This window comes from Branchiostoma belcheri, unplaced genomic scaffold (genome assembly GCF_001625305.1).
Source record: "Branchiostoma belcheri isolate BF01 breed outbred unplaced genomic scaffold, Haploidv18h27 scaffold56, whole genome shotgun sequence".
In the NCBI taxonomy this organism is placed as follows: domain Eukaryota; kingdom Metazoa; phylum Chordata; class Leptocardii; order Amphioxiformes; family Branchiostomatidae; genus Branchiostoma; species Branchiostoma belcheri.
In genome coordinates, this window is record NW_017804198.1 from 1,100,620 (window position 1) to 1,121,860 (window position 21,241).

At 40.1% G+C, this 21,241-nt stretch overlaps 1 protein-coding gene across 1 annotated transcript in view; it reads right to left on the reverse strand.

The window, feature by feature from the left end:
• Positions 1-733: 733 nt before the first annotated feature.
• The window catches only part of LOC109481489 (polycystic kidney disease protein 1-like 2), a 31,671-nt gene continuing 11,163 nt past the window's right edge, over positions 734-21,241 (reverse strand). The window contains exons 13-29 of the mRNA XM_019784069.1: positions 17,035-17,247; positions 15,850-16,138; positions 15,093-15,217; positions 14,417-14,639; positions 13,791-13,894; positions 13,151-13,329; positions 11,337-11,402; positions 10,817-10,924; positions 9,792-10,005; positions 8,240-8,399; positions 7,728-7,915; positions 7,013-7,108; positions 4,222-4,458; positions 3,579-3,747; positions 2,803-3,045; positions 2,042-2,365; positions 734-1,509 (exon numbers count right to left, since the gene is read on the reverse strand). Of these exons, the coding sequence (XP_019639628.1) occupies positions 734-1,509; positions 2,042-2,365; positions 2,803-3,045; positions 3,579-3,747; positions 4,222-4,458; positions 7,013-7,108; positions 7,728-7,915; positions 8,240-8,399; positions 9,792-10,005; positions 10,817-10,924; positions 11,337-11,402; positions 13,151-13,329; positions 13,791-13,894; positions 14,417-14,639; positions 15,093-15,217; positions 15,850-16,138; positions 17,035-17,247 (3,714 nt within the window). The remainder of the gene's footprint in view (positions 1,510-2,041; positions 2,366-2,802; positions 3,046-3,578; positions 3,748-4,221; positions 4,459-7,012; positions 7,109-7,727; positions 7,916-8,239; positions 8,400-9,791; positions 10,006-10,816; positions 10,925-11,336; positions 11,403-13,150; positions 13,330-13,790; positions 13,895-14,416; positions 14,640-15,092; positions 15,218-15,849; positions 16,139-17,034; positions 17,248-21,241) is intronic.

The following is a 21,241-nucleotide window of genomic DNA, read 5'->3' on the forward strand; positions in this document are numbered from 1 at the left end:
CAGATTTACAGGTGGCACAGATTTATATGTATCTATTGAAAACACCGCTACCGACGTCACAGCATAGAAAATTGCTTACAATATTGTGCTATATACATACATTACAATACACATATAATATGTCAGTGATGTCAGATAAAACAAATGCTACTCTCTAATTCTATCTATCTATATGTATCATTCTGCCGACTTATGCTTTGTATACTTTGAAGACTTGGCTTCAAATTATGAACAAATAAACAAATGAGATTTATTAAGGCCATGTTGATTTGATTATATGGATGACATCCGCGCGCGCATGAATTTTCGGCCGTTTCCAAAAAAAAAAGGTTTCAACCATACTGTAAATCGTGCAAAACAGTTGCTAAATGAGCAAAATATACCATAAGTTGCAAGGAAAACATTTAGAAACGATACCAATGTCGTAGAATGCCAAAATCAAAGGATAAAAGACAAAAATGTAAAGAAATGTATTCGAAGAGTAGATTATTCGCCATAACATATTCTGTGCCATTTGTTCAACCTTCATGACCACGTAGTTTTCATAGTGAAAGCAACTTTTTTTTGCAAAACGTTTTTTTTATTCGCACGCGCGCATCAGTTTTGGGGTTCCCAGAGGATGTCATCCATATAATCAAATCAACATGGCCTAAGCAAAGACCCAAGTGGTAAACTCTGCCAAGCAATATGTTTAAGTTTTGGCCACATAGTTCTACGAATTGTGAATAAAATTTCACCACTTCAGTTCACTGAAGCCACGGTTTATTTTTGGGATCATTTCTGTGGAAAAACGTCTTTCCATCTTCGGTCTGTTTCTTTTGACCTTGGACGAAGTGTCTTTGACCTTCTTGGCTGCCTCTGATGCCGCCTCCTTTAAGAATGAAGCAAACCTAAGATCGTACGGATTTGTCGTCATGTCTTCGTTTTCATACACATCAAAAAGGATCACCATGAAAATACTCAACAAAATAAACTGTACGACAACCTGGTACAAAAAGAACGCTAACGGACCAAGTATTCTATGCCCGGAGGACAGGGCATCAAAGTCAAAACTACCTAGCATCATAAGCAACAGACTTTGTAGAGTAGAAGTTATGCTCTTATACTCATTGCTACTTGCACCTTGGGTCAAAGCCATCAGTAGGATGAAAGCCATCAAAATGATAGCTACAGTAAACATGAAGTTAGTGATTGGTTTAAGGGATTTTCCCATGATGACAGACAAGGCGTGCACGTGAGAGTTGAAGCGCAGAAGGCGGATAGACTTTAAGGTGGCGAAGCTGATGAGAAGCCCCTGTAGGTATGTAGAGACTTGGAGCCAGCTGACGGCGCTTTTGTACAGTTGGAAGACCGAGTTGCCATTTCTGCGCTGTTCTGCCACCTCGTCTATGATGTTCTGTGTGTGGAAGTAAATGCCGAGCGTGGAGAAACCGATGGTGATGACCAGAAGCTCCACCCAGCCCCAGAACTCGCACAGGTACTCCAGTGGCCGAGACAACAACGACTTTCCTAGGGCACATCAGAAATACAAGGCAATCAGAGACAGCAAATCTAACCACCCTCATGAATTAGTGCCCTCTGGCAGAATATAAAGAAACTGCACTTCAAAAGGACGACGTCTAGCCTGGTGACCGTTCTACACTAACTTTTGGCTCCTCCGATGGCTAAGTTTTAGCATGGGTAAAATGAGTCGTTGGTGGGAGCGACTGTGGGAGCGGACATAAACTAACCAGGATGGTACCAGGCTAGCTGTTTCTTGCAGTATACTATACTCTGTGGCAAAACGATCAGAAAAGTTGACCGGAGTTAGACTAGGATCGACACCAGGCTATAGAAACACAGATAGACAGACACGCACACAATCCATTAACATAATAACAATACAGTACTCATTTACTTCACCATATTCATCTGTGGTGAAGTAATGATTATCATAGTATTATAGATAAAATTTACAATTCTTGTGGTTTTTTCTTTGTAGTAAGGAAGCAGTTAACAAAATCATTTATTTGACAGTGAAAAATCTTTGAGTCGCCCTTACCTTCACGAAGAACGAAGTAGAAAAGAAACAGAGCCAGTACCCCTCTCAGGAGGAGAAGCAAGATGGCGTCATGTTGAATGAGGCGCACGGTTATGACCTCTGAACTCTTGTAAGCTGATCCGAGATTGGTGAACTCAACGACCAATGAGACGACTGAAAACAAGTTCACGTGTGGGTTGTACAGGATGAGCTCTATGAAAAGTGCCCGGGTGTTTTCGTCCAACCAGTTTTGCTGTTTAAGGAAGGTAGCCTCGTTTGTTGTCCCGAGCCGGGTAACGTAGCCTCCGCCAATGTAGGAGCCATGCATTCCGAAGTACGGAAAATCTGTGAACAAATGGAACAAAATTAATCAGTTACGTCAAGCACAAACATTGCTCATAGTCCTGTACAAGCCAATACAAGCCTGGCGGAGACTTTTTTCCCATCTGGGTTTGGAATCCAGGACAAGAGATACAAAAGCTAGAAGTTCTGCAGTACCTAGAAAAGCTACTACGTGACAAGAAAATCTTGTTAGTTGAAGACCTTTTTTATCAGAACATGTTAAATTTCTGTTGTGCAATTAACAACAATTACTACAAAAAATTCTACCAGGAACTTAAAAAAACATTTTTGGTGAATAGCTAGCCTGGTGTCCAGCCTTGTTAGCTTTTTAGTCCGCTCCCAAAATCCGCTCCCTGCCATTGGCAGGCTAAAGATTAGCACACGACAGATTACATTATATCAAATTGTTTGGTGTGAAAAAGTGATTTCAAAACTCTAACCGTCAGTGAGTGAAACAGAGGTGTGTGTCCATGGGCTTGTGTTACCATCGCAGTCATACAATCGAGGAAATCTCTGAGCATTGGGAGAGTCACAAACATGGCTGTCGTCAGTCGTGTTGACTGTCGTGTTGAGTGGAGCCCATCCTGAGGTGTAGTTCTGTGTGTCTGCCAGACTGAGGGAGAACGGTACACTACAGCGTGTTGTCACGTTCAGCATTGGTTTGGGCGGTTCACAGTGTCGCCCTATGAAATAAAAATAATTGTACAATCTTACAAAGATTTAAAACTTTACATAGTATTACATGCACAAATGTTATCTGTGCTTATCAACAAGTTTTCGGTCTCTTATCAACATGTTTTCCCTTCTGAAGTTAAAATGACCCAAATTCTAAGTCACATGGCAGAGTAACATCAACAAAAGGTCAAAGGTGTCCGACAAGTAGTATCGGCACCGATTGCATACTGAAAATTTTTAATCTAGAAAAAAGTGACTGTGATTGAGTTAGTACCAAAAAGCAGTTATGATTTTAGAAACAGACGTTTCAGGTAGCATCCACTACCTTTCGTCAGTGACACTGGAGAGTTAACTGTATGGTTATATCACAAAACATAACAGTGCTACATAGATATGTATTTTAGTTCATTAGACCCCAGGGTCATCAAAAGACCATGAGGATTATTAAAATACATGTATTACCGTGATATCATGGAAAGTTCATTGGAAACTATGAAAGATCATCAAGGTTCTTTCCTTCAAGTCTTTCCTCAGATCTCACCTGGTGTAAGCCGCACCAGTCGAAGCTGTACCGGCCCGAGTGGGTAGGAGACCATGTCAGGCAGTACTGTGGCGTCTGGAGCCCCCCTGCCGTTGTACCAGCTCACCGCATGGACGGCAGGCAGCAACCCAGTTGTTATCCAGGTCCAACATGACGGGATGTCACGGATCTGACATAGATATTATTGCTATAGATCATTTTGCAAACAAGATGGTATTCACCACCTTGGTATATTACATACTGTTCAAATTTCAAATGTATGGCGCGATAGATCTGCAACTGTAAATATAGACCCAGCAACTAAACACAAAATAAGCTTATTCAAAAAGATAAACGATGTCGATATTTAATAGATAACTTTATGCAAAACAAATGAAACAATATCACTATATGATAATAATTATAACAAAAAGGCTTTTGAAAGTACTCCAAGCAGAGGTTGTGGGGGAATGATCGTTAACTTTTTATACTAGTATATGGCCGGGTTTTTTTTGTCGCCATCCCCACCGTCAGTGGCCGGCGACCTTCTCTGGCTAATGGATACTGCCTGGCCAATTTGATACTGTCTTTTTCAACCGAAAGGGATCTGCTTGGGGATTATTTTGAAAGCACGAGTCTACATACGTAAGTATACGTGAATTACCTCAAAGAATCCAACATCACCGGCACCAAGGATTTGTCTCTCCACATTCTGAGTCATGTAGAACGCCATGGGGCTTCTCTCACTGTAGGAGGCCGCCATGATGATGATGATGAAAAACCCGAACATGAGGACCTCCAGGACAGCGGCGCGCTGTTTGAGTTTCTCTGCGCTCTTCCGTCGCTGATCGGCCAGACTGGATTCATCTGGTGGGGAGTTGGAATGGCCGGAATCGGGAGTCTACCGTAAAAAATGAAACTGCCTGAATTCCTCCATATACCACCCACTGTCAAAATCACATCCCTCCCTCCATGTAACCACCGCTACTTGGACAAGCAAACACACAAACCTACGAGTCACCCAAAACAATACTTCCATGCATGGAAGTAATGAGCTGAATTTAGATATCAAGGCAATGGGTATAAGGCCAAGGAAAAGAATGCTGTGTTTCATGTTTCATGTTTCAGTCCTGAAACAACTAGGGTCGGTAGGTAGGGATTATCTTTTTCTGTCTTCTTCTTTTTTTAGACTTTGCCGATCTCTGGTGATCCAACTTATACCATACAGTTTATCAGAGTAAAACTTGCATGAGCAGACTTCTACTTTCAACGTCAATGTTGGAAAAGGTCGGTCAGCTAAAAAAATTCATATTCCTCTCAGTGGTCCACAAAAAAGGGCTAGGGTTCGCAGTTTTTTTCTAGACGGTCGGTCGGGAAACAGGAAACACAATATCTTTTCTCCTAGACCTCATCTAGATTGCAGGAATAAATCTTTGATAACCTTGTCCTTTATGATATTCTACAGTAGCATGTGAGGGACATACGCACTTGTATGTTTTGTACCCCGAGAGTTGCCGGCCTCTCCCTCCAGATGTACAGTAGTACAACCTACAAGCAGCGACTACAAGTGTTGCAGAACAGGGCTGCTAGAATCGTCCTACGAAGCGACGCGAGGTCTAATGTGGGGGAACTGCACCAGGCACTTGGATGGAGTCAACTGCAAGTCCGAAGAACACGCCATGTCTGTGTCATGGTGTACAAATGTCTCCATGGATTAGCCCCAAGTTATCTACTCAACACGTTTAATTATAATAATCAAATCCACAACTACCACACTAGACAATCACATCTCCTACACAGACCCAATTACACATCAAAAGCAGGTCAACGTACCTTTGCATACAGAGCAACAGTAACTTATAACTCACTAAACTGTAACTTGAGACTAGCACCCACACTTAAAGCTTTTAAAGACAGGTTGAAAACTGAACCGATCTGACACCTGATTACCTAATGACGATTTACTGACAACGATGATTTGTTACGTTTCATTACTTTGATTGATTTGTTTATATGATTCATTACTTCTACGTTCAGTTATTATCATATGTTTTATTATTTCCTAAGTTTGAAATTTGACCTCTCAGTTATCATATGTTTTCTTATCTCCTAAGTTTTGACCTCTGACCTCCATAATGACCATAATGACCATCGATTATTATTGTATTTTTATATAATTTATAATTTATGTTAATTTACTTATGTTATATTACTTTTGTATTTTATATGTTATTTGTCATTGTAATTGGGCTCCCTTGGAAATCAGCCCCTTGGGGCTGAAGGGACAACCCATACGTCCTAAGATGAATAAATAAATAAATAAAAAGATGTAATGCCTCCATCCTAAAGCTGACCTCCACAGTTTGGATGTGCAGTAAGTTTTCATCATCTGAAAGAAAATAAATAAAAACGTCCTGACCGAATCTAGAGTTAGGCGTGATAAGGTAAAGCTTAGACACTATCAAATAAAGTAAGAGGCTGTAAAATAAAATAAGACACTATGAGAGAAAGCACGACATCATAACTTGAAGCAATTAAGACACTATAACGTATAAAAAGACACCATATGGCAAGTAAAACAAAATTGTAAAAAAATAACGTAAGAAACTGCAAGATAAAGCAAGAAACCATAAGATACGAAAGGACACTATATGGTAAAGTGAAAAAGATTCAATAATGTAATGTACTGTGAGATAAAGAAAGACACTTTAAGATAAAGCTAGAGTCAGTAAGATGCTATGATAAAGCAAGAGCCATTAAGACACTATAATATAAATCAAGAGCCATTAAGACACTATAATACACAGCAAGAGCCAGTAAGACACTATAAGATAAAGCAAAAGCCAGTAAGAAACTATAAGGTAAAGCAAGAGCCAGTAAGACACTATAAGATAAATCAAGAGCCAGTAAGACACTATAAGATAAAGCAAGAGCCAGTAAGACACTATAAGATAAATCAAGAGCCAGTAAGACACTATAAGGTAAAGCAAAAGCCAGTAAGAAACTATAAGGTAAAGCAAAAGCCAGTAAGAAACTATAAGGTAAAGCAAAAGCCAGTAAGACACTATAAGGTAAAGCTAGAGTCAGTAAGACACTATAAGATAAAGCAAGAGCCAGTAAGACACTATAAGATAAATCAAGAGCCAGTAAGACACTATAAGATAAAGCAAAAGCCAGTAAGACACTATAAGATAAATCAAGAGCCAGTAAGACACTATAAGGTAAAGCAAAAGCCAGTAAGAAACTATAAGGTAAAGCAAAAGCCAGTAAGACACTATAAGGTAAAGCTAGAGTCAGTAAGACACTATAAGATAAAGCAAGAGCCAGTAAGACACTATAAGATAAATCAAGAGCCAGTAAGACACTATAAGATAAAGCAAGAGCCAGTAAGACACTATAAGATAAAGCAAGAGCCAGTAAGACACTATAAGATAAGACACTGAAAGATGACGCACCATATCATCAGAGTTGCCTTGTTCTTCTTTGGACTGCAGAAATTCCTCATCAGACTGTAGCGGTTCTGTTGGCGGATCATCATCTTCTACTGGTTTCTGTTTCAGTTTTAAACATCATCAATTAAACATCATGGCATGAAGAAGCTTACAATATATCAGCCAGAGGCAATAAGGCAATCAGAGATGGCAGACTGCATCCCCACTGACGGGACAGACTTTCTCATCAGCATAAGCGCCCTCTGGCAGAACACAATGGAATGACATCTAGGCTGTTTTACATCTAGCACATCACTGAGCGCCTTTCAAACGTGCCTTTGCAACTCATGTCAATATTTTTTTGCCTCACTGAAATTGCCATTCATAAGTGAAAGGTAACTAGAGTAACAGTTGAATTTCAAACAAACTAGAAAGGTAACTTTTAAAAAGTAAATGCAGAATGTTTACCTTCACAGGGTCTAGCCAAATACACTACTGACCTATTATTACTCAAACATATTCATATACTAATACATGGTGACCAGCCCCTCCAGCTCTGTCCTACTACATACATGCAGGTAATGCAACCAAACACCACAGGGTGTCTTCTACAGCACCAGTTACCATGGTGACAGACAATGCTCCAGGTCATTGACCTTACGTATTTGGAAATGAAGAGGAAGAAGAAACAGAGCGAAAACAATATGTTTTCCGTAAAAGTTACAAGTTAATACGATACCTTTGATATCAAAGAAAAAATGACGGCCACGATGATGAGCTTGAAGGGCTGCATGAGGAACAAGTCGGTGACAAACGACGTGAGAAAGGCACAAAGCCAGGCCTCCGCCTTCTCACGGCCGAAACTCAGGCTGTACAGGACGGTGAAGAACGCAGCCACGAAGCTCGCAGACCAGACAAGCAGCCAGCCTGCAGGCGAGAATAAAGATGAAACCATGCAGGAAGAAAGTTCTGAAATTATCATGGAAGTCCATCTGTGTTCACATGGTAGTAATCATGGTATATTATGGAGTAACAATGATGAACTTTATTCCAACAACTGTTGCTATATTTATAAGGCAACAGGGGTTGTTGAAAATTTAATCCCTGTGTACCCTCATGTTTGAATTAAGTTATATTTAGCTTCATCAAGAGAATAAATGACAAAAGGGATTAAATAACAAATACCTTTAAACTACCATTTCCGCAGGAAACATTTGAAAATAGCAGCACAATATCTGTAAATACATGTACCTATGTAAACAGTCCACCAGGGCAATGATGATTTGGTCCTGTCATAACCCCCCTTCTTTTCTGTTTGGTTTGTCAACCGCTGACCAGAGTTACGGAACAGGAAGACTATGAGCACATTAACCGGCAGGATGATGGCTGCACTCTGTATGCCAATCATGATCTGAAATCATATTAAAAAAGTCATATATCAATTATGTATTGCTCTAGACTCAAAATGTTCATAGAGAGGGGAGAGCGTGATGTGCATGGGGCACATACCTGAATGGGATACAATTTTTTCACAACTTTTCAAAAACAATTGCAAATACAAATAATAAAGAAAATTTAAATTCTAGGTACTAGGTAGTTTCTTAAATGTAAAGCAAAAAGTGAATCTTCCTCCTTTGATGCACTCATATCTCTCAGAGCTTGGAAATAAAGATGTCAATCTATTGCTCCGAGCTTTCACCAAGTGGCTGTTGTATTCAGAACTGTGCTTTAAAGGCACCCAGTGCATTTTAGGGCTTGGAAACCCGATTTTTCAAAGCCAATATTCTAGTTATTTATCTACATACGGAGTTGAAACCACACTATCCCAATGTGTATTGACCCTCATGTATAAAAAATTCTCACAATTCTGATGGAAAATGGTTACTGGAAGGGCCCAGGGCTAATCTTGGGGCTTGTTTCTGCTGTTTTGAATGCCCAAAGTATGAAATGCTGACTTAAATGTGCTAAGGTGAAGCAGTATGTGTCAATATCACAAAGATTGCCTTATTCAGAATATTTCCAGTTTTGCTGCTCTGAAATCGCATTGGATGCCTTTAACTGGAACCATGCTCAGGCATGCTGCTGGACAGTCCCTGTGTATTACCTGGAGTACATCTACATTCTTGGATAGGCGGAGACAATCCAGAACCATGCCTGATCCTACGCCTAACCCATTCAAGAATGGAAATAGATTCTGGATACAATAGTGGCTTACTTGTAGTTTACAAACTTAAGGCAATGTCCTTGGTACTGAAAGGGCGGTCCCTAACCATAACTGCTATGTATCTAGCATAGTATAGTGTATTCTGTTGTGTTCTTGTACCAGTGGTACTTAATGAATGAATAAATAGAATGAATGATTGAATGAATGAATCAATCATGAGTGAATGAATGAATGAATGAATAAATAAATGAATGAATGAATGAGTGAATGAATGTAATCCAGAACCCTACCTGATCTTACTCCTAACCCATTGAGGCACAGAAATAGATTCTGGATATGATAGTGGCTTACTTGACTGAATAAATGAAACTGCAACCCTTGAATGAATGAGTGAATGAATGAGTGAATGAATGAGTGAATGAATGAGTGAATAAATGAGTGAATGAATGATTGAATGAATGAGTGAATGAATGAGTGAATAAGTGAATGAATGAATGAATGAGTGAATGAATGAGTGAATGAATGAATGATATTGAATGAATGAGTGAGTGAATGAATGAATAAATGAGTGAGTAAATGAACGAGTGAATGAATGAGTGAATGAATGAATGAATGAGTGAATGAGTGAGTTCCAGATACCTGTGGTAGTGAGATGGGTGGGTTGATCTCTGTCCCGGCGAATCTGAGTGGTTCCGGCGGGTCGAAGTCGTCCCCACGGCCGAAGAACATGATGTTGGTGACCATGGTGCTGTAGAGCAGCGTCAGGCAGCAGGACAGGCGCTGGACTCGGGTGAACGGGCTGCGTGCCGGGCGGCCCGCCACGGAGAACCACAGGTGGCCGTCATTCATGTCCCTGGACATACAGGAAATGGTAATCTTGGGAACCTTATGTGGGGTCATGTGGTGTAAATTTGTGTTCACCTGGTAACCAAGAGGTCCCGGGTTTGAACCCTGCTATGCCACCAATCTCGTACCCTTGGGAAAGGCAGTTTACACAAATTTCCCAACTTAACTCAAGTGAAAATGAGTATGTCTGTTGTCCATGTTGTCTGCGTTGGTGGGGGCATAAAAGTAAGTTGTGAAAACTTGAGTGTACGGTCGCCATTTCAAGGAGGGGGGAGGGGGCGGCGACAGCGGTTGCATATACTCATTATTTCTCAATCTGATTGTGTGTGTGCCAGTGAAAGCACAATGTTATTGATTGCCCTTTCTCATATCATCTTAAGTTATACTGTTTTACTCTGAATCTATGCCTAATACTCTTACAATTGCTGATATTTTGAAGTCGAAAGCGACATCTAGCGACATGTGACGAAATAGCACCATCTTCACAACAACGCCATCTAGCGACAATTTAGTAAAATGGCAAATCTGGCAAGGCAGAATGGCCCATTGTTGCCTTGTTGCCTGCATGGATCCATTCACGCAATGATTGTTCTGGCCTTATTACCTTTGCCGCTAAGCCATAGTCATAGTAATCACCCATTCTTTATCAACAATGTGTTTTGGTTGAAACAAAAAGAGACAATTTTCTCTCGAATGGTTCCCTAAAAGGTGCTATTACTGTGTTCTAGGGAAACTTTATTAGATCTTACCACGACCTTCGACACACTTGATGATGTCACACGTGCATAAAGTCACGTGTCCTGGTATTAAAACAGTACCTTGCACTTTTTGCCAGGAACAAGTTACGAAACTTCTGCAAGTCCTCTGGCACTGCTCTTGGGATGATCCGCTGGACTTTTCCGTCATCTTTCTCCACAGAAAGCCATCTTTAGTGAAAGAAAAAACAACAATTAAAGAACAAAAAACCTTGACTTTCAGCTTAGCCAACGTTTTATTGCATGCTTCATACTAATATTTCTTGAGAAACCAAATTCACAATCAGTTGCACAACTCGCAACAGTCTCTTCGCTGGAAAAAATGCCCTCACTGTGCCAGTCTCTAGAACTCACTCTTCCGGCAGAACTTTCATACATACTGCAGTACACATCTGGAACAGTCTTCCAGACAACGTGGTCGGCCTGATCACTGACAACAACCTCCAATCATTTAAAACAAGAGTACACCGGCATCTTCTTCCCACCATCAGGATTCCTACATGTAGCTAGAACTTTGCAGTTGCATCTGTAAATCAATGATTAGCTTTGCAAACCATATCCTTTCTCGGTGTTAGGAACTCACCTATTGCACAGGAAATATGTAGAGTTGTTCCCTGCTCTGTTTGTCACCACAATCTGGCTCAAAAACCTGTGAAAAACATAATTTATTATTTATTATAAAAAAGTGTGCTAAAAGAGTATAATCATAACTTTCAAAAGTGTAGCCTCCCTATATGATGTATTTCTGGGATGACAATCTGTAGTGTTCTAAGCATTTTCAACAAATATTGTCCTTTTTAACAAATATTGTCCATTATGCATGCATTGTCACATGTCAATATGTAGTACTATGTAAATTTGCGATTTGATTCCACAGATTTACACAAGTTGATTTAGTACGTAGAGGAAGCAACACTGTAGACTATCTTGGACAATTGCCTGATCCTAGTCTCAACCCATTCAGACATAAAAATAGAAAGGCACGGTTCTGGATAAAACACTTAAACCATCCACCAGGACTGTTACTAACCACTGGTTGATGTGCCAGTTGATTGAGTTCTGAAACCCACACAAATTCACAGACAATCCACCCAAAACAATACTCCGGAATTAACACAAAAGTAACAGACATAAACAACACTATAGCCATCAGGGACTGTACTCCTGGTTGTAACAATGTGCCACACTAGCAGATGGGTGAGTTCTCCTACACACACAAACCCACAGATAACCCACACCCCCCAAAAACAATACTTCCATACACAAAGTTAACAGACAAAACCAGTACTATAGATTAACCATCCAGGGTTGTAACCGTTTGTTGTGCCACACCTGAACGTGGGTGAGCTCTCCAACGCACACAAAAAACCCACAAACCCACCCAAAACAATACTTCCATACACAGAAGTAACAGACATAAACAACACTATAGCCATCCGGAACTGTACTCCTGGTTGTAACAATGTGCCACACTAGCAGATGGGTGAGTTCTCCTACACACACAAACCCACAGATTACCCCCCCCCCAAAAAAAACAATACTTCCATACACAAAGGTAACAGACAAAAACAGTACTATAGATTACCCATCCAGGGTTGTACCCGTTTGTTGTGCCACACCTGAACGTGGGTGAGTTCTCCAACGCACACAAAAAACCCACAAACCCACCCAAAACAATACTTCCATACACAGAAGTAACAGACATAAACAACACTATAGCCATCCGGAACTGTACTCCTGGTTATAACAATGTGCCACAATAGCAGATGGGTGAGTTCTCCAACCCACACAGACTCACAGACAACCCACCCAAAACAATTATACTTCCATACACAGAGGTAACAGACATAAAGTCACACCATCTTAATTTCATGGATAACATCCGAGCGCGCATTAATTTTCGCCTGTCGCCCTCAAAAAAAAAAAAAGATCACGTTTATCGACCTGGCTCTAGGCCTGGGTAGTCCATGGTAGTTAGCAACAATATGCAGCCGGGCACCCAGGCTACTGAAGCTCCACGACTCAAGAACCGAGTCATAAATTCCGCAAAAAGCCAGCATGTGCCGGCTTGCCTTATACGTCGTTAAGTACTGCCGCAAATTCATAATACCAGCTTTGTATTCCTGTGGTTTAGCCCCTCTAGTAGCATTTTTATCTTTTTTATTCGCCCGCGCGCACTAGTTTGGGAGTCTTCAAAAGATGTCATCCATAAAATTAAGTCGGCGTGGCCTACTGTATATATAATAATAATAAACAGAAACAACACTATACTATAGTTGTACCCCTGTTGTACCGTTGTGCCACACCACACAAACCCACACAAACCCTGACAGACAACGTTAACCCACCCAAAACAATGCTTCGGAGTTCCATAAGTTCCAGAAGTAACAGACTAACCATCCGGGGCTGTACCCCTGGTTGTTGTGCCACACTAGTACATGGGTTAGCTCTCCCAGCGGTTCTTCTGTCGACACCAGAAAAGAATCCACGCTGCCCTTCTCAAACATAACCCGCCGTGGGTCAGACAGTCTGAACGGGACGCTCTCCTTCTGAAGTCCATTCAGGACTATTGTTACCTAAGAAAAACACATTTGTACAAGTTTCAACTTCGGTCCATACAAAGAACTCATAACCAAAGTAAAGAATGGAAACTGAAATGGTATGGCCACGTGTCACAGTCATTGGGACTAGCCAAAACTATCATGCAAGGAACAACACAGGGAGGAAGAAAGGGGGGTAAGGCAAAGTAAAAGATGGTAGAATAATATCAGAAAATGGACCAGCAGTACACTTATTGAAAAATGTTAAAGAGGACAGAAAACTACATGTAAGACGGGTGGAGAAACCTGGTTGTCAGATCTTTTGTGGGTAATACAACAGTCAAGTAATCAAACTAAGGTTAATATATAAGACAAAGAGATGATTAAATTCGCCAAAAACTGAGAAGAAAACAAACAACAGACTTTGAATATACAAGCTACAGCAGAAGCAAGCCAGTTTTCTACTTGTATGTGTCTGTGTGTTGATGAACAGTTACCTCCGCAGTTGTCCCAGCGTTCCCCCGGAAGCCTGTGTACACAGTGATGACATACTGACAGTCTTTCTGTGGGTTCAGGACATGGCCTGGAAGCAGTCCAACTCCTGCCTATATATTATATAAATGAGAGTACATTCATCATTTCTGAAAATGTCGTTTACTCATTGCTTTAAAAATAAAAACTCCTACTCTCCAAGCAAGGGTTTATGCTTCGATTTATTTATGACATGTTTCAAGCAATTTCCGTTGGCTTTCGTATTTTGGAAACTGGTAATACTATCTTTTTTACACTGTCATTTAGTTTTTCTGGTGATAATGAAATCATACCTGAGCCTTATAAAACTATACACTATCAAATGCATCAAATACAGGGCTCGAAATTAACTTTTGGGAATAGGTGCACTGGTACAAGAATTTTAAAAAAATGCGGTGCACCATATAAAATAATCTTATACAACGAAAATTTTGTTGTTTTTCTGACATTTACATGTAGATGTCAAGAATATACTGTACACTAGTATACATAGAATCTATGTTTAAAATAATTGGGTGCACTGATAGACCAATAGAAACAAATTGGGTGCACAACTCCAATTTTGCAAGCAGTATTTCGAGGCCTGAAATACCAACCTTCAGGAGGTCCCTTCTATCCGCCTTTCTCGTCAGCAGTACACCGAACAGGTAGGCAGCGAACACAGAGAGAACCAGGAGCAGTCCCGCGGGGTTCTCCAGTACGTTAGCGGACAGAGCCGCCTGGATGTTGAGAGGGTTTGGCGGAACGAATCCCGCAAACTTGGTCAGGTGGTCACATCGGCAGTGTATATGGGTCGAGTTGGTGAGAGGGCCGACCTACATGTAAAAGAAAGAGGAATGAAATATTTACTGTGCAACTGTAGCTTTTTAGTGTTGCCTCATGCATTTTTACACTATACTTTACAGATCTGAGAATGTTTCATGAAAACCTGCACAAATTGCGATTTGGTTTTATTGTTAGGTAGCCTTCAGTTGTGTGGCCTTTTGTTGGAATAGGAAAGGCCTTTATATCTTTATATCTATAGGCCTTTAAGAGACCAAAAATGGATAGTTTGGAATTATAATGATAACAGAAAGCATTTCAATGACACAAGATAATGCTTAGGGCACATTTCCAAACTGGGGCCCGGTCGGTCTGTTTGTATTAACGAACAATTAACAATTCATATCAAGAATAAACAGAAATAGTGAAAACCAAGGTGATAGCATGTGGATTGTTGAAAATAATGGCATAACACAAAAACTACATTATATATTAACATGACATACTTCACATCCGTCACTGTGCCACAAATGGACGGTTTCATCGAAGTAAACACAAGACGACTCAAACACAGTCAAAGAATAGTGGACAATTTCTTCTTCTACGTCCAAACCAGATCCAAACTGCACACCTGTGATCATGGAAATTGTATCAGCATCATTAGTGATATTTTGAAATAGTTCAAATGCTAATAGTATATGGACTACTAAAACTATGCAGATTTGTTAACTGTAGTACCAACAGAATTGGATAGGTGGCCCTTTCCCCCAGCTAAGCTTAACATTACTGTACATGATTATCATGCTGCCATTGGCAAAACAACTAAATTACTGCATTTCTTAAAAGAATATGAAAAAGTATAAGTAAAGTATAAGTTACAACCTAAGCATGACAAACAAGATATAATTCATATTCATACTTTGGTTATCATTACATGTGTGCAGCCTTTGATGTTCTCATTAATAACGGTATACTATTTTATTCAAAGTTATTGTTATAATTTAGTTATTACTGTAGTTCTTGGAGAACTTTTGTGCCTTTTTAAAGTCAAACAGGGATTACCTCTGATCTGTACACTTGCTGAATCAGATGTAACTGTAACCAGAATCATACATTCCCGGGGCAATTCTACGTTCTTGGATACATGGCAAACTACCTAAAAAAGTTCTGGATACAACAGTAGCACAGTTCTGGATACAATAGTAGCATTGTATTGCTACTAAACAGTACCAAAGATGGGATTTACAAGTAGATAGCGCTTACCGATGCAGAATTTTGTCAGGTTTCCGACATCATAGACAGTGACGTCAACCTGCTCTCTTGGTAGCAGCCATTGGTAGGGGTCAGAGGTCAAGTTCGTTCCGTTTATCCATGGTATGGAGAACAGCTGGTCCTTTTGAACAGGAAGGGCAGTTGTCCAGTTGAAGATGTCTTGTGATGGCACACCGCCCTTGCGAAGATACAGTGAGACGTCTTGAGGAAAACGGGTGGAGTTGAAGTCAAGGTGGAAGGTTAAGGTGGACTGCTCCTTCCCAACCAAAAACTGGAACACCTGATGTGTTATAAGGTATGATTCAATTTTCAACATTTAATGAATGAATGAAAACCTCTATAGTGGCAACCGATGCATTATAAACTATATCCAAAGCAGTATTAGCATTACTTAACATCATTTTTTACATTTTATTTTGTTATCATGTTCTTGCAATTAGATCTTCGGCATGAATTTGCAATAAACTTTTAGTATATTGTCCGGAAGTATTAAAAAAAAAGCCTAAACGCTAGAAAGTCCACAACTGACAATAAAAGCACATCCAAATCGATCCTATACCACATACATATAGTCTGTATATGTCTCTTATCATAATTGTTGTAAGTTAATATTTTGCAATAGATGTCCTGCATTGTTCCTTGCACAACTGTTGAGCAATAAGGTCTCATTCATGATTTTTTTTTCGATACATTAGAAACCATGCATTAATGAGTACAAGACCGTGTTCCCTATGATCCTACATTACATCTGATTCAATTGATATCGTTCATGCTATGTTGAGCACACTTACTCTACATTGCATAAAATATTGTCAACGACTTCTATACACACAATCCCTTTTTATGGGAATTACAAACTGCACTTAGCGGATGCCATCAAGAGGCCCTCCCGCGCTGCAAACCTATGATCGCACAACTCACAACAATGGACTGTGCACGTCCGACCTAGCGCGCGGCTGCCGACAATTACGTCCCAATTTCATCAGTTACAAACAAGCTTTCACCACTTTGACATTTTACATCAGTTGGGCTCAGGCTAAAGTGAAAATTCTCACCAGTAAAAACACACGTCCATACAGCCGTTTAGTTTTTGACTTGGTACTCTTTTATAGGGGGTACTCTCGGAGTAATACATGAATGAGACCGTAACGATTACAGTGTATATTGACAACTTACTGTCAGGTTGCCAATTGGAGCCGACGTTTCAAAGACATAGATGGAACCATCAAGGCTTTCATTCTCCCTACGGGTTAAAATGTCGATGGGTTGGCTGAGACTGGAAACCGGAAGTGTGCGGTTCCCACACTTCACCCCCAGACCCGTGACGTCACTGCGGACCTCACGCGAGTTGTTGGAGTACTCGAAAGGGTTGAAGTTTGACTCCAGAAACTGTAAACATTTCAACGATTGTAATAAATGAATATTTAATTTATCTCCAACTACATTCCAAAATAAGAAGATCATCGTAAATGTGGCAACAATGTTGCCATGTTTAGAAGTTACAAATTTTTACATCCGGCACAAGCTTGGAAATGACACGTTCATTAAAAGAGAAGCTATGTGTGGTCCCAAATAGTGCCCGTCATATGTACGTTGGACAAGTGGTCGTCTTAGGCAAGTCCCTTAATGCTAAGGAAACGTCTATGGGAAAAATTAGAACCATGAAAAGTGGTCGTCATGGCCAGATTATTGCTTTATAGAGGTGGTCACTTGGGCAAGTTTGACATGCTTTTGGTAATACTTGTCTCTATTGTTCTAGTGTGATTCATGGCCATGTAGTAGGTAATGCATATCAGCATGTCGGTAGAACGTACTGCACCTGTGCGAAACCGGTAATATGTTGTGAATAGCACTTGGGCAGAACGTCTCATATAAGGTCATATTTGCGCATATAAGGTTAACACTCTGTCAGACTCTATAGCTTCCAAACGTTAAGTCAGGAAAAATAGCGTCATGCAACAGCCAAAGTCTAATGCAACGTTGCCCAAAAATTCAATGATATTCAGTATGTTCTGCTGACGGCCTATGCACATCTCGTCATGCACAGCTGGTGTGTTATGCTTAATGGCGGTTTTACCGGCTATACTGAATACAGATACATCATGGTAACAGTACCTGGATCCCCACATCCTGATCGTTCCCACAATGACCCTTCAGTAGGTCCGGGAAGGATGGAACCCTGACCAGACTGTCACTGTGTCCGCCTACCAGGTACACTCTCTCCGTCTGCCTCGTCCGGTTTTCCCGTTTGATCCTGAGGTGCAGCTGAGAGATGAACTGATTTCAGTATGTCTTGATTTTGTCTAACTTTTTTTTTCCTTTTGGACTATCAAAAAATTGTATTCACTTAATTGCATATCAGTGTCGCTGACCAAAGATATGCTACCTGAAATGTCTGACCTTTTCCAAAATCATATCCAGTTGCTTTGGTGGTCTCAGTATAGCCTAAACCATAAGTCATCGTTCCAAGGAAGGCATTTATTTAATGCTAAATTCTTTGCAAATATTAGTGCTGTATCGTCTGGAATTTGGACTTTTGTAAACCATGACTCAACCAAATCCTGTGGTCCAGAAATTACTGGAGTGTTATCTTTTGTTAATTTAAAAATATAAAAACTGGGCATCAACCAATATCACAAATTAAAACTTGCTTGGATGTTATTACAAAAAAGGACACGCTTTTAAAGAAAACAAGCAGACAAACAAGAGATACCTTGGATAAAGTAAAATCGGCATAGACTTCGGGATCTGAGAATTCCGGCATCAACTTGTTGAGATAAATGTCATCCATAATGTCCAGGGCTTCAAAACATGTCGTTGTGGCCTCTTTATTCTACAAAGAAAGACAATGATGGCTGTATCTAGTTGCTAGTCCACCTGACCAGAGCAAGATTTAGTATAAAATATCAAAACATACATACTAGTACACTGTGAACACTTTAAATTTACTTATTACCACACACTGACTAGAAAAGTAAGACTAAAGGCAAATGTTGCTTACATAGGCTAGACTGGAGGAGAAAGTCTTGTCCCTTTCTTGTTCCTTTTCAGCCATAGTGCTTGAGGCTGACAACACATTCACAGACCCTGGACAAGAAATCAGTACAAATTTGGAATGTTGAATCTTCTTTGCACAGAAGTTGCGTACAGTATTTACAGGTTTATTTTAAATCTTTTCAACAAACACATTGAACAGAGGACCACAGCTTAACATCCCATCCTGGGGACTGTAACCTTTTCCAGTAACGCATGTGTGACTACGTGTGAACGTGTGTGCATGGATACGTGTGTGTTCATGTGTGTGTGCGTGTGAACGTGTACATATATGCGTATGCATATGTGTGTGTACGTGTGTGCATGTGTGTGTGTCACATAGTGTATAGTGCACAAAATAATTTTAATGCAAAACTGTCTTTGATTCGACAAACGACTCTGACCTAACATCATCACAGTTAACAAAAACAACACTGACCTGCCATCATCACAGTTGACATTTTGTGGATGACTTCCACCGGTGTTTCCTCCAGGTTTTCTGCAAGTTGCCTGGTTTTGTTGAATGCTTGTTTCATATAGGTAGCAGCCAAAACCTAAGGAAAAATCTCTATCTTATAACCATGTAATATAATAGTGCTATCTACTTGTCAGTACATGTATGTGTCTTGATGATCTACAAATTCTTCCACAACAAGTTATAAAGGGGTTCAAACCTCCTTGCAATGACCATCTCAATCCCGACGTACATCCCAATGTACTAAAGTTAACTGACAATATTTTCCCATTTTGACTAATTTGCATCATCTTGTCTTGACTTGTCTCTTTCTTTTCCTTTTTTTCCTTCCAAAAATCGCATTGCTCCTCTGACCTCTCAGTCACTGACATAGTAGTGGATGCTACCTGAAACGTCTGTTTCCAAAATCATATCCAGTTGCTTGAGTAACTGATTTTTCCCATTTAGAATTTCTCCTTGGAGACAAAGTTCTTATATACAACTAATTACCTTGAACTCTTCTAGAGAAAATGAACCTCTGATGAGTTAAGTACACAGTACTTATGAGTGATATACAGAGTCTGACGTACCTGGGATTTTGCAGATACCATTTCAGGAATCCCTGTGGCCAGAAGGGTGGAAATGGACACACCGTTGATGCTATCAACGTCATCTATTACCACATTTGACAGCCCTTCCATTATTTTATCCACAACCTAAAAAGGATTAAATACAATTTTATTTGCTATCATGGTAGGCGATTACTGCTTAGTTGATTTATTGCTGTTTTAATACGAATACCGGTGACACTGTAAAAGACTTTTTCATTTGTTACCTCCATGAAAAATGGAGGTATTGTTTTTGGCGTGTCTGTCTGTATGTCTGTGTGTGTGTCTGTCTGTCTGTGTTTCCGCAACATTGTAGTCAGCATAACTTCAGAACGCCTTTATGGATGCATAGCGATGCATATATATATATGTTAATGTAGAGGTTATTTGCATAATCAATGAGGACAAAGCAAGCCCATATTTCATGGAGGTATGAGATCTCGGAACTCTTGTTACACTGTGTTCTTTTATTCAATTTGTTTCCTAACATTAAATGTTGTATTTCTTTAGTATATTCTAAATCTAGGCATTTTGTTTTTTTGGCCTTTTTTTATTGCGCTTTTGCATTACATTTAAGGTCTCCAGTGTCCATAAGGTCCATAAAATTACTTGGTGTGGCCTTAGGGAATGACCTGACGCATGTCCAACCTTTCCCCCTCCCACTGAGGTGATCTGACCCCAAGGCCAGCTGTCACTGACTACTCTTCAAGCAGAGGCTGTTGGGGAAGATTGTTACCTTTAAACACAAAAGGTTCACTGCAGCAACGTAGGGACAACCCACGAGGCCCAATTCCAAACTTAACCTTTATCTCTACAACGGTAGTGTGCCTACCAAAAATCTTGAACAGCCATTTACATATACTTGAGTTGTTTTCCTAATAAGCGACAAACACAAAAGGTCCACTGCAGTGAGGTAGGGACCCCATAGAGCCCATTTTTGCTCTTCCGGTTGAACCCACTTTTTGCCTGCCAAAAGTCATAAACATCGATCCATGCCTTCAAGAGTTATACTGCTAAATCCACAGTCTCAAACACTAAAGCAGACTGATTTTATAACCTTCACATAAAGGCACCTACCTGTATTATGCATAATGCCATACAGTTTATTGAATAGATAGATATGCATAGAAAGATTATAAATAAATGGATAGATAGATACTAGATAGATAGAGGATATCTAATGTTACTACTTGATAAGACAGACAGCTAGATAGGATAAGTACATCAACTGTATTTTCTCCTCTATAGGCCAAAGCTCCAGCCACAGCCGAGGCAAATATGAAGCCAT